This window comes from Neltuma alba, unplaced genomic scaffold, assembly GCF_004799145.2.
Source record: "Neltuma alba isolate B1F8T4 unplaced genomic scaffold, ASM479914v2 tig00013509_pilon, whole genome shotgun sequence".
Lineage (NCBI taxonomy): Eukaryota > Viridiplantae > Streptophyta > Magnoliopsida > Fabales > Fabaceae > Neltuma > Neltuma alba.
In genome coordinates this window covers 309,499-321,173 of record NW_021637732.1, presented here as the reverse complement: position 1 = coordinate 321,173, position 11,675 = coordinate 309,499, and the positions used below count along the sequence as shown (strand labels likewise).

The window sequence follows — 11,675 nt, the reverse complement described above, 5'->3', positions numbered from 1 at the left end:
TCTCAGCATTTTCATAGTTTATTAGTGGCGTCCTAACTTAAAAGGTAACTGTTTGATATAAAAATAGAATTTTTTTTTATGGGCTTAATGCTGACTACTCATCTGGTCCTATTTATAAGGCACTTTCAGCATATTTCACACAGACAAAAAAAATCTTAAAATTCATTAACTCTCATTTAAAATTTAATAACTTTCTAACTTTATCCCTATTTAATATACATTATACTTTATATAAACAAAGTCAACATAATAATAAATGAGAGGTAAAATTGTATATCTATACAAAAAATTTTCTCAATACCCTATAAATAAGACCAAAAAATACCTTATCTCTTTGTCCTATAAATAGGACCAGAGGAGTATTTTTTAAATATTATTTTTTAACATACATTAATTTGTTTGTTTTTTATAATATTCCAGAATGAATTAAAGTTCAATTCATTGATTGAACAAATTATCGCATCTAGAAGGCAATAATTGAAAATAGCGGAGCAAAAATTTGGAAAAGACAAACTGGTTCCGATGACATGGAGCTACTTTCATGAGTTATGCCAGTCAATAAACGGATATGGAATGATTGTCATTGCATTATTGGGAAAAGAAAACGCTAACAAGATTCTTCCCATGTGCTTTCCGTTCGACAAGAGAAAAAGTCCCAGAACAGGAAGCCGAAAGCATATTTAGAACAGAAGAATGAGAAGCAAGAGATTAAACACGTTTATAAAGATGGGTTTGCCAGACAAGAACGAGCATGTCAAACCTTAACGACAGCCTCCTAGGAAGAACAGAAAAGGAACATGAAGCCATGAAATAAATTTAGGCTACGTTTGGATCTCCGTTGCAGATGAAAAAAACATATGAGAAAGTGTGCAACTGATTTTTGTGGCTTAATTATTGTCGCTCAGAAGATTGTTTGAATGGGGTTTCTTTTTTAACTGACTTATAAAAAAAGTAACTTTTCTGACTGATTTTTCCAACGCAATCTGGATCAACTTTTCTAACTGATTTATAGAACAATTGTGTAGAGCTTACAATCTAATTAGTTATGTAATTTCATTTACTTTAATTAGAAACCAAATGAATTTTAATTTATATTCATGTTTGTCTGTTAGGTATATTTAATTAATTATTTACAATATATTTTTAAATTTTTCTCCGTAGCAAATATTTTTATTTTATAACGTGACAAATAAACTATTTATATTTTATCATAATAATTTCATATTTTTTTAAAAACTATTATCACATTAAAAACATAAAATTTTAAACACTACTATTTCAATAAAATCCATGTCTTTTTAGTTATTTTATAACTAAACTAACTTTTTTATTAATCATCCAAATAACTTTTAACTTTTTTAACTGACATTTTATAAATACATATCTAAACATAAATTACATTACACTAACTGACTTTTACTCTAATTTCAGTTACAAAAATCAATTAGAATAGAGTCAGTTTTGCCCAACACCATCCAAACACACTTTTAATAACTGAAAAGTTGGTTTAATTTCACAGGACAAAAGCCCTCTTGGACTTCCGAGAGACGCAAAACATTTACTGAAACCCTTCAAATCCTGCTTTTACTTTTACTTCATAAGCTTGGGCCCTGGTGGAGTGGTGGTCCTCCTCCACCACGCTGCAACAACTTTTATGATTCTTGAACCTCTCATTCTTCATCTGCTTGGGCCCTGGCATAGTGGTGATTCTGAATATCTCATTCTCCACCTTCTTCAATTTTACTGTCACGCTTTCTCAGATTCTATATATGCCAATTCACAAAACATCCAATGCCTAAAAAACAAAGCTAACGACGAGCGTGTTCAAATCAACAAGACCTCATAGAAATTGTGCGCACAAAGCAAGACGCCCCAATTATTATTAGAAAAAGCAGAACTATATATATATATATGGGGGATGGGGACTAAAAGTCTCAGCTTTTAGCTGTGTAGCCAAATCTATAAGAATATATTGACGCATCAGCAATCGAAGTGTTCAAACAATGAGCATATCGGAAGACCATGCATAATTTACATCGTATCATACAAGAATATATATCTTTAAATAAAATATGGTACAAATCATTACCCCCATCGGTCATTTCATATCTCCTCAATAATTGAATTTCACAACCTGTTCATCTGTGTTGTAAAGGCATTATATTTCTCTCTGTGCCCTAGCTAGCCATCCTCATGACAAAATTGTTTAGAGAATAAACATTGGAATCAAGGAGGCGCTCCAGTGATATGGATTTTCTGCTCCGGACTCTGCCTGCTTCCTTCAACAATTCACTCAACCTTCTTTTCTCATCATATACATCAGGATTTGCAGTCCCAAGTTTTTCCTCCCTTAAACTTACAACGTACTCCAGAATTTCAATTGCATCATCCAACCTGAAATAAACATCATACATAGAGGACCAGTAAGTTCCATCATCCGTATTAATACAATTATCCCTCAAAGCCAGTCATTTGGTAGGATCTGTTCTTTCCTGGAACGCTAGTGACACAGGTTTCATGAGGTATATCAGAAAATAAAACCTTGAATCTTGCAGGGTGATTCAGCAGTAAAAATCGTTAGTTGACTGAAGAAATCAAATGATACAGGCATGTACGTAGTCATAACGCTTCATAAGAGACCTAACACCATGCAATAATATAAAGAACATAAAAGCCTACTTCAGTTACTTAACCACGCGTAAGACCCAAAGTGCTCAAGATGCCTAAATGATGAAGGGCATTTTACAGGTGGAAGAAGGTATGTTACAACAAGAAAAAGAACAAAAAAGTGAATACCTGCCAAGTGCATCATATGTGCCGGCAAGATTGCTATACACGCCAAGCGTTTCAGGGTGATATGGCCCATACTCTTGTTCCAAAATATTCTTTGCCTCTTCAAACAATTCTGCAGCCTCACTTAGGGCATAACGCTGCACACAGGAAAGTCCCATTTGATTAAGAGCAATACCAAAGAAGGCTGATTTCTTCTCTCCAATAGCACGGAGCTTTGAGATAGCATTCTTGAAAGCATTATAAGATTCAGCATAGTCCCCTATAATGTAGCACAAGACCCCCATCTGAGCTTCAATTCCTGCTATTGTGCTCTGCTGACCAGGGGCATCGTTATATATACCCAATGCCTTCTTCAGCAAATTGAGGGCCTGTTTATGTTCATTCATTGACTCATAGATAGCGGCAACATCAGTAAGACCACTTGCAATATCCTCTAGAAGGACTCCAGGAAGAGGCTTTTCATAGATTTCAAGTGCATCCTCACAGTAAGATTTGGATTCCGTTATCTTCCCTGTCCTCTTACACAAGTCAGCTAAACGTACAAAAACCAAAGCCACAGCTGGATGATTCTCTCCTTTGCTGGCCTTGAAGGCTGTAAGTGCTTTTTGGTAAGCAAAATCAGCTTCATCGTATCGACACAAGGATAGGTACGTGTCTCCAATGCTACAATCAACAGATGCCACTTCTGCTTCTTGTCCATTTGCTACCATTGCCATGCTTGCTAAAACAAGATGCTCCAGAGCCGCTTCATGCTTTCCCTTTGTTTCGCATATAAGGCCCATGAGCCTCCTATCAGCTGCTTCTTCAAGAGAAGGAGGTGAATCTCTTGCTTTATGAATGTCCAAAGCCATTTGGCATAGCCTCTCAGCCTCGTCAAATTGCAACGCTTGAACATGAGCTTCAGCCATATACCGACAAGTTTCACCAACTCTCTGATCTGTTTCTCCCAAAATCTGTTTCTGGACTTCCAAACCTCTGGGGTAGTACGTAATTGCATTCTCAAGCTGGCCCAGCATTGCATAGGTGTCACCCAGTTGCATCAGACCAGCAAATTTAGCCAGGGCATGCTCCTCGCCTTCCTCAACAACAGGAATGTCAATAGAGCGCTCCAGGACTGGAATCGCATCACTGTATTGACCCAAGCTACAGTATATTGCTGCTATAACATGTAAGCTCATAACAAGGTCCAAACTTGGTTTGTCACCAGCGTACTTCTCAAACACTTTTGTAGCTCGAAGAGCTAATTCAAGAGCTTTATGCGGATTATCCCCTGATGACATCTGATCCGCTGCCTGCTTAAGCAAAACTGGACCCATCTCTGGCTTATCTGATGCTGGTTCAACTAAATTCTTGGCACGACTCTGTGACACTGACCTTCCAGCAGGAGGAGCATTTTGTGATTTCTTCGAGCCAACAACTCCTGGGCTTTGTTTTTTCAGAGGCTTATCATTCTTTCTCTCAACAGAAGGCTTCACAGGAGGACTTTTGACTCTGGGTTTTGATTTTAATGCTGTCTTGGATTGCAATTTTGAAGTGGATGGTTTGGTTGGTTTCTCAGAAGTGCCAGAGCTTGTACTGGCAGGTTGAATCTCATTCACATTGTCCACCTTCCTATCATTCGACGAACTACCCTTTCTAGAAGATGATTCACTAATTCCATCACCACCTTGCTTTTCCTCCATTTCCTCTTCCATTATCTCCACCTCCCTCATCTTCCCCCCAACTAGATGATGCAATTCTGAATCAATCCTAGACTCATCAACATCAGATCCAAAACTTTGCCTTGAAGGTGACCGATCAGAACTTCGCATATCATACACATTTTCATAAAGCTGGTCGATAGAGGTCTCAACGGCACCATCACCACCTGTACTCTCTGGATGTTGTGACTCAATTGGAGTAGAGCCCTCCTTAGAGTTAGAGGAGGAAGGATTCATATTCCTTTCATTTGCCTTCCCCTCATCAGTAACTCCGTTATCGGTTATTCCCGGCATCTCTAATCCCTTTAGGAACCAAAGTTACCGGGCTGGGACAACTAATATCAAGCAGATAATCTACAAGAATTAAAAAAGCTAGTCACAACAGATCCAACCAACAGAGACCAATGATCCTGAAAAACAAAGAGAAGCATGATTATCAAAACATAGATGTCCGAATAAATTTATGTTTATTGTAATGTGGTAGTAAAAAAAAAAAAAAAAAAAGGAGCTTTGTTAAGGCATTATGTATGCAAAGTCATGATCATTCAAAGTACAAGCATGAAAAATCAGGCCAAAAAGCATTATTGAAAAGGTCAAAGCTCTCCATATTTTGCCTTTTCTGTTTCCCTCCTATCCAGAATAATCAGAGGAAACCCATAGGATCTCCGATGATGAGTTTAAATATAATCATGAGGAATTCAGACAAACAGAAATTACTGTATTATGCATAACGAACCTTAGCTCGATTGACACGAAACACAAACCCATAGAGAACTAAAGGAGATATTTCCTAGAAAGAAATCGTTCCAGAACTCTAAAGATGATAAAACAGGAAGCAAATATAGAAAGAGTAAAATGAATAAAGAGTCTTTTTCCTTTTTGCGTTTTCCTTTTGATTGGACGAGAGGAGCAAATGAATTGGAAGAAAACAGGGGAATTGCAAAAAAGCGAAGAAATAGGAAACCATACCTTTATAATCATTAACGAACCATGAACATGAGAACCAGATAGCTTTGTCCTCCCGTTCTCTGAGAGAGAGAGATAGGAGAGATAATAAGGAGTTTATTTATAGAAAAGAGTCATAGGAAGAAAAATTCCACCATTTGGGTAAGATGCATATATTAGCCTGGGGCGATAATGAAACAGAGGACTAAGGCTATGGGTTTAAGAAAAAGAATGGGGGCAAAATGGGGAATTCAAAGGGGATGAGTGGGGAATTAAGGGCTGAAAATGATAAAATGGGAGAAAGTTTAGCAGGGTCGGAATGTCAGAGAGGACGGCGACGTCGGGCCTAATGCCGCGGGACTGCAACTGCCGAGGTTTTTTCTGTCTGTATTTGGTCCTTGTCAACACGCTGGCAGCATGCCACGTGGCATCGTGTTTGTTTAAGGACAATTATGCCACCGGCAAATGAGTAAAGACAAATGCGGACGCTTTCCCCTCTGTTCTTCGCTTATTCCTATTTAACTGTGTTTGGAATGACCAGAAACATCAGCGACAGAGACAGACGGTCCCTCTCTTAAAATTAATTTAGACTTTTCATAATTGTACACCTGTCCGACTCAGTTTTGACAATAGAAATTAATTTTACATGACATGCTTATAAAATAAAAAAAATTATGAACATAAATAACTTATTTAATAACTAAATTTATTCATCCTCCATTGGTACTATTTCTGATTTTTAATATAAAAATTACTTGACTAATTTGATTAAATTAAAAAAATAATTAAGTTAGTTATTTTGTAATAAATAAATGTTATCTTTTTTAAAATATACTTACTAATCAAGTATATTTACTAGAATTATTATTATAAGAATTATCTTAAAAATAGATAAATATTAGATTGTTTAAGGGATGGCAGCACATTTAAATTTATTTAGTTATAGTTGTGATACCGTTGGTGTATAAATGGATACAGTGTATGTGCAAAAGGATGCCAAGAGAGTTCGGCGAAAGCTAAAATTGCTAACAAAAAGCGGTGCAGTTTGAGAATATCTCTAAACATCACCCATCTTAGTATTTTTACCAGTTGGGCATGTTTAACTAAAAAAATATTTGGATAACCTTTTAATCACTTTTTAAAAATATTTTTTTATAAATCGAAACAAATTTTTCTACATATTTACTTCGTATACTGTAAAAACACTTCTGAAATCATGATTTTGTTCTTACTCAAACACTCTAAGTACAAAGTACTTCCTTCCTTTCGGCATTATCCGTGAGAATTAGCTATAAATGGTTTTGTTTTTAATCCTAAAATAATATCTTAATTTTTTTTATTTTTCATATTTAATATTTTTTTTAAAACAACAATACTTAGATTATATTTCTGTTGTAAAAAAAATCATACTTTTTATATCTATTTTATTAAATTTTCTGATTAGATATTAAAGTGCGTATTGTGATGTCATTAAAAATTGAAGGAGCGTCATGAAGTTGGTGTGGGGGATGGGACATTGAATGAAGACTGCGATAGAGCACGTGGGGGGAAATAATTGTAGGGACCCTGTTAAGGCTTGGACCCGTTTCTCTTAAAAGCGCTTTCGTCAGCTTCACTTCTGGGCATTTCTTCACACATAATTTTACCTGTTTTCTTTTTTTAGTGATAATTTTTACCCATTTTTAGATCCTATTCAAATTTGGTTCCACCCATTGATCCGGCTTCCTTGCTTTTTCCAAATAATGTGTTCCTTATATTTCTGCGTCAATTTTGTAAGTGGAATAATAGGACCACTACAATTTTGCCGAAAACTTCAAATGCGTGCACGCTAGTTAAGTAACTGGGAAGGCTGTTTATTATGGAAAGCGTTACTTTGTGATGTCATTATCATAATGTAAATGAATGCAGAAAGAAGGCCCACTCGTCATTTAACTTTAAGGATTAATATATAATTTTTACTCTTTCAAGTTTGTCTTATTTTCTAGTTTTAAATTATAGATTTTGATTACTCAATTTTTTTCATATAAAATATTGGTTTTCATAATTCAATAAAAGGTTAATGTGACTTTTAGTCTCTCTATTCACATTTTGATTTTAGTCCATTAATTTTTATTTATTTTAAACATTAATATCTATGATTTAATAAAAATTTGAATCATTTTTTCTTTTAAGTTTAAAAGATCAAAACCTATTACTTGAAATTTACGAGATTAAAATCAAAATGAAGGCAAGCTAAACTTAAACCACTTTACCATTTTAGAGATAAAAACTTACTGTTTGAAATTTGGGAAATCAAAACCAAAATAAGAATAAACTTCAAATATCAAAGATTATATTGGCTCATATGATAAAAAACACATAATAAAGAGCCATATTATTTTGACTTTGATTCCATTTTGGAGAATCACTCAATAATAAAGGGAAAAAGTGAAGGCAAACAAGTGCTTTTCCTTACACTGAGGTCTCCATCTTTCATAGAGTCATCTAGCAACAGTATTCATGGCAACAATCACATGGTTGTGGTGTAAAATAATAAAAAACATCAAGTAACAGGTTGTTAATAGAGTTACTTAAGGGGAAAATTGCAAATAAAAACCCTCTAATATATAAAATAGCAATGAGGGACCCTGAATTTAAAAAATAGCTGGAAAGGACCTTGAATTTCTCTCTCTCACCCACGATGATGAAGACGATGAGGCTCGTTATTAATCACCTAGAAGTTGCTTCTCGCTGAAAACAAAAAACCCAAAAATCCAACTTTAATCCATTTAATGCTTCTCTTAACTTTAATTAGGCCAATGATAAGTTAAGTAATGCCAATGATAAGTTCTGATAAGGTTTCTTACAACTTTACAATTAAATTCTATTGAAATGACAATTTGTAGATTTCTTTAACGGTAAGCACTTCTGATATAGGATTCATGACAAGTTCAGTGAGGCTAATGACGAGTTAAGTAAGGCCAATAACAAATTCCAATAAGGTTTTCGTACAACTTTAAATTTCTCAATTGAAATGAGAATTTGCATATTTCTTTGACAGCAAGCACTTCTGATATAAAATTCACGACGATTTCAGTTAGGCCAATGACAAGTTCCAATAAGGTTTTCATACAACTTTAAATTTTTCTGTTGAAATGAAAACTTGCATATTTCTTTGACAGTAAGCACTTCTGATATAGGATTCATGACGATTTCAGTTAGGCCAATGACGAGTTAAGTAAGGCCAATGACAAGTTTTGATAAGGTTTTTGTACAACTTTAAATTTCTCTGTTGAAATGAGAACTTGCATATTTCTTTGACAGCAAGCACTTCTAATATAAGATTCATGGCGATTTCAACTAGGCCAATGACAAGTTAAGTAAAGCCAATGACAAGCTCCAATAAGGTTTTTGTACAATTTCAAATTTCTCTATTGAAATGAGAACTTGCATATTTCTTTGACAGCAAGCACTTCTGATATAAGATTCATGACGATTTCAGTTAGGCCAATGACAAGTTTCGATAAGGTTTTCGTACAACTTTAAATTTCTTTGTTAAAATGAGAACTTGCATATTTCTTTGACAGCAAGCACTTTTGATATAAGATTCATGACAATTTCAGTTAGGCCAATGACAAGTTAAGCAAGGCCAATGACAAGCTCCGATAAGGTTTTCGTACAACTTTAAATTTCTCTGCTGAAATGAGAATTTGCATATTTTTTTGACAGCAAGTGCTTCTGATATATGATTCATGACAATTTCAGTTAGGCCAATAACAAGTTAAGTAAGGCCAATGACAAGTTCCGATAAGGTTTTTGTACAATTTTAAATTTTTCTGTTGAAATGAGAACTTGCATATTTCTTTAACAACAAGCACTTCTGATATAAGATTCATGACAATTTCAGTTAGGCCAATGACAAGTTAAATAAGGCCAATGACAAGTTTCGATAAGGTTTTCGTACAACTTTAAATTTTTCTGTTGAAATGAGAATCTGCACGTTTCTTTGACAGCAAGTACTTCTGATATAGGATTCATGACAAGTTCACTTAGACCAATGACAAGTTTCGATAATTTTTTGTACAACTTTAAATTTCTCTGTTGAAATGAGAATTTGTATATTTCTTTGATAGCAAGCACTTCTGATATAAGATTCATGACAAGTTCAGTTAGGCTAATACAAGTTAAGTAAGGCCAATGACAAGTTCCGAAGAATTTGCAAATTTATTTGACAGCAAGGACTTCTAATATAGGATTCATGACAAGTTCAGTTAGGCGAATGATAAGTTAAGTAAGGTCAATAACATGGTCCGATAAGGTTTTCGTACAATTTTAAATTTTTCTATTGAAATGAGAATTTAAATAGCTCTACAATGTTGCTATATATATGTTGTGAAGATTGAGGTTCAATCCAGAGCATCCATATAGTGGGCACAAAGTTATAATGAGAATCAAAATGACATCAAGACTAATCTCCCCTCTTATTTTATCACAATGTTGCTCCTAATCAACTTACATTCAAATGCTAAATAGGTGACTTACCATTTCCATTCAGTATAAATATCATTAGTTGATCCTATATAATAGTTCCTACTTCTCAACTATCCATAGAAGGGGGGTTTGTGACGATGGATCCTTGTTCCTAATATCATTAGGTGGCATACTATTACTCGCGATCGAGTGAATGAATCGTGTCCTTTAGTTACTGCCCACAGCTCATAATCAAAGTTATGAGAAGCATTAAATGGATATTGGGTTTTTGTTTTCAGCAAGAAGCAACTTCTAGGTGATTAATAACGAGCCTCATCATTTTCATCATTGTGGGTGAGAGAGAGAAAGAGAGAGGAATCTAGTGAGAGAGATGGTGAATGCAATTAAAGTTTTAGAAGGTGGGTTTGTGAGGATGGAACAGATGAAAATGGAGATCGCAAAAGAAATTGAGAGAGATGGATATAGGAATAGAATATGAAGAGCAGAAGGATGTTTTTGTCTTTTAACCAAGATTTCATATTTGCAATTTGAGACTCGGTCCTTTCCAGCTATTTTTCAAATTCAGGGTCCCTCATTGCTATTTTATATATATGAGAGTCTTTATTTGCAATTTTTCCTTACTTAAATGCACGCGCAACTTCAGAAATTCAGTTTCCCAACAAATACAAATTATTTCGTAGCGTCCCAGGACTTCATTCCCTCCACTCTTGAAGCGATATCAGCATCATATCTTGTTTCCCCATGCTATTACACAAGAAAGGCTTGCTTTTTATTTTTATTTACCGTTCGTTCTTAATTTATTTAACATTAGGAAGGAAAAGTAGGCGGCAAAAATACATTCTTATTGCTAATTTTATTTAACATCTCAGTTTTTCACTTATTTTATCTGATTTCAATCTATTACTTTAATGAGAAATGGGAAGTCAGGTCAAACTGATTGGGTGCAGTTAGGACCAAGAAGTTTTTGGGCCAGTGGCAAAAAAGCCTGAGTCTGTTCCTTTGTTGGCCCACAAGAAAATACTGAGGCGCCGGCATTAGCCCAAAACACGCTTGCAGCGGAGAATTTTTATAAAGAATGACAGCTGTGGGATTTGAACCCACGCCCTTTCGGACCAGAGCCTAAATCTGGCGCCTTAGACCACTCGGCCAAACTGTCATTCACATGCTAACGGATGATCTAAAATTTATATATCAAGTAAACATGTGCGCGTTGCTTTTCCCAATTCCCACTTCACCCGTTTATTTTGCAACGGCGGAACATAGATCGTTATATCATGCTTCAAAATCCTACACCTGCGTGATAATTAATGTTACTTCACTGCTTCTTAATTTAAAATATATGCAATTAATTTAATTCAGTTAAAAAATTAGTTAACCTACTTAATTATTACTAGTATAACATATTTTTTCTGAACTACCCTTATTTAAATTTTTTAAAAAAAATGAGGCATTTGAAAGAAAAAATGTAAAAACAAAAATAGCAGAATTGATGTGTGTGGCATTAATGAACAGCACAAATTACTGAAATGTATGGGTGTATTATTATATTTAGTTAACACTGAGGAAGCATTGATAGAGATAATTTGAGAAATGCATCAATAGTTATCCCCATGTTCAAATAAATTACCGATTCATATGTAAGATTATTCAAATGCATCCGTTTAAGGCGAGGGAATTACAAGAGGAGTCTCGGACTCTTAGGTCATGATATGATGATTTCCAGGCGCAGTCAAATCTGCACCCCCTTGTGGCCCACCCCACGTCGCC

General features: G+C 34.9%; 1 protein-coding gene and 1 non-coding gene across 2 annotated transcripts; both read right to left on the bottom strand.

Moving 5' to 3' along the window:
• Nucleotides 1–1,926: 1,926 nt before the first annotated feature.
• LOC114737920 (protein KINESIN LIGHT CHAIN-RELATED 3) lies at nt 1,927–5,511 on the bottom strand. The gene is made up of 3 exons (XM_028925925.1): nt 5,463–5,511; nt 2,797–4,903; nt 1,927–2,394 (listed from the first exon to the last, which is right to left on the bottom strand). Exons 2-3 carry the CDS (start codon nt 4,785–4,787, stop codon nt 2,178–2,180), a joined length of 2,208 nt encoding a protein of 735 aa, XP_028781758.1. The 5' UTR covers nt 4,788–4,903; nt 5,463–5,511; the 3' UTR covers nt 1,927–2,177.
• Nucleotides 5,512–10,984: 5,473 nt separating this feature from the next.
• Nucleotides 10,985–11,064, bottom strand: TRNAL-UAG (transfer RNA leucine (anticodon UAG)). The gene has a single exon. It is a non-coding gene; the product is annotated as a tRNA-Leu (tRNA).
• Between the last annotated feature and the right edge of the window lie 611 nt (nt 11,065–11,675).

Bases quoted from the DNA above. Each gene is read 5' to 3' on its own strand.
- LOC114737920 (XM_028925925.1), bottom strand. From the start codon at position 4,787: ATGCCGGGAATAACCGATAACGGAGTTACTGATGAGGGGAAGGCAAAT. The intron at 2,395-2,796 runs GTATTCACTTTT...TGTTTATTTCAG, and splicing joins ACATATGATGCACTTGGCAG to GTTGGATGATGCAATTGAAA.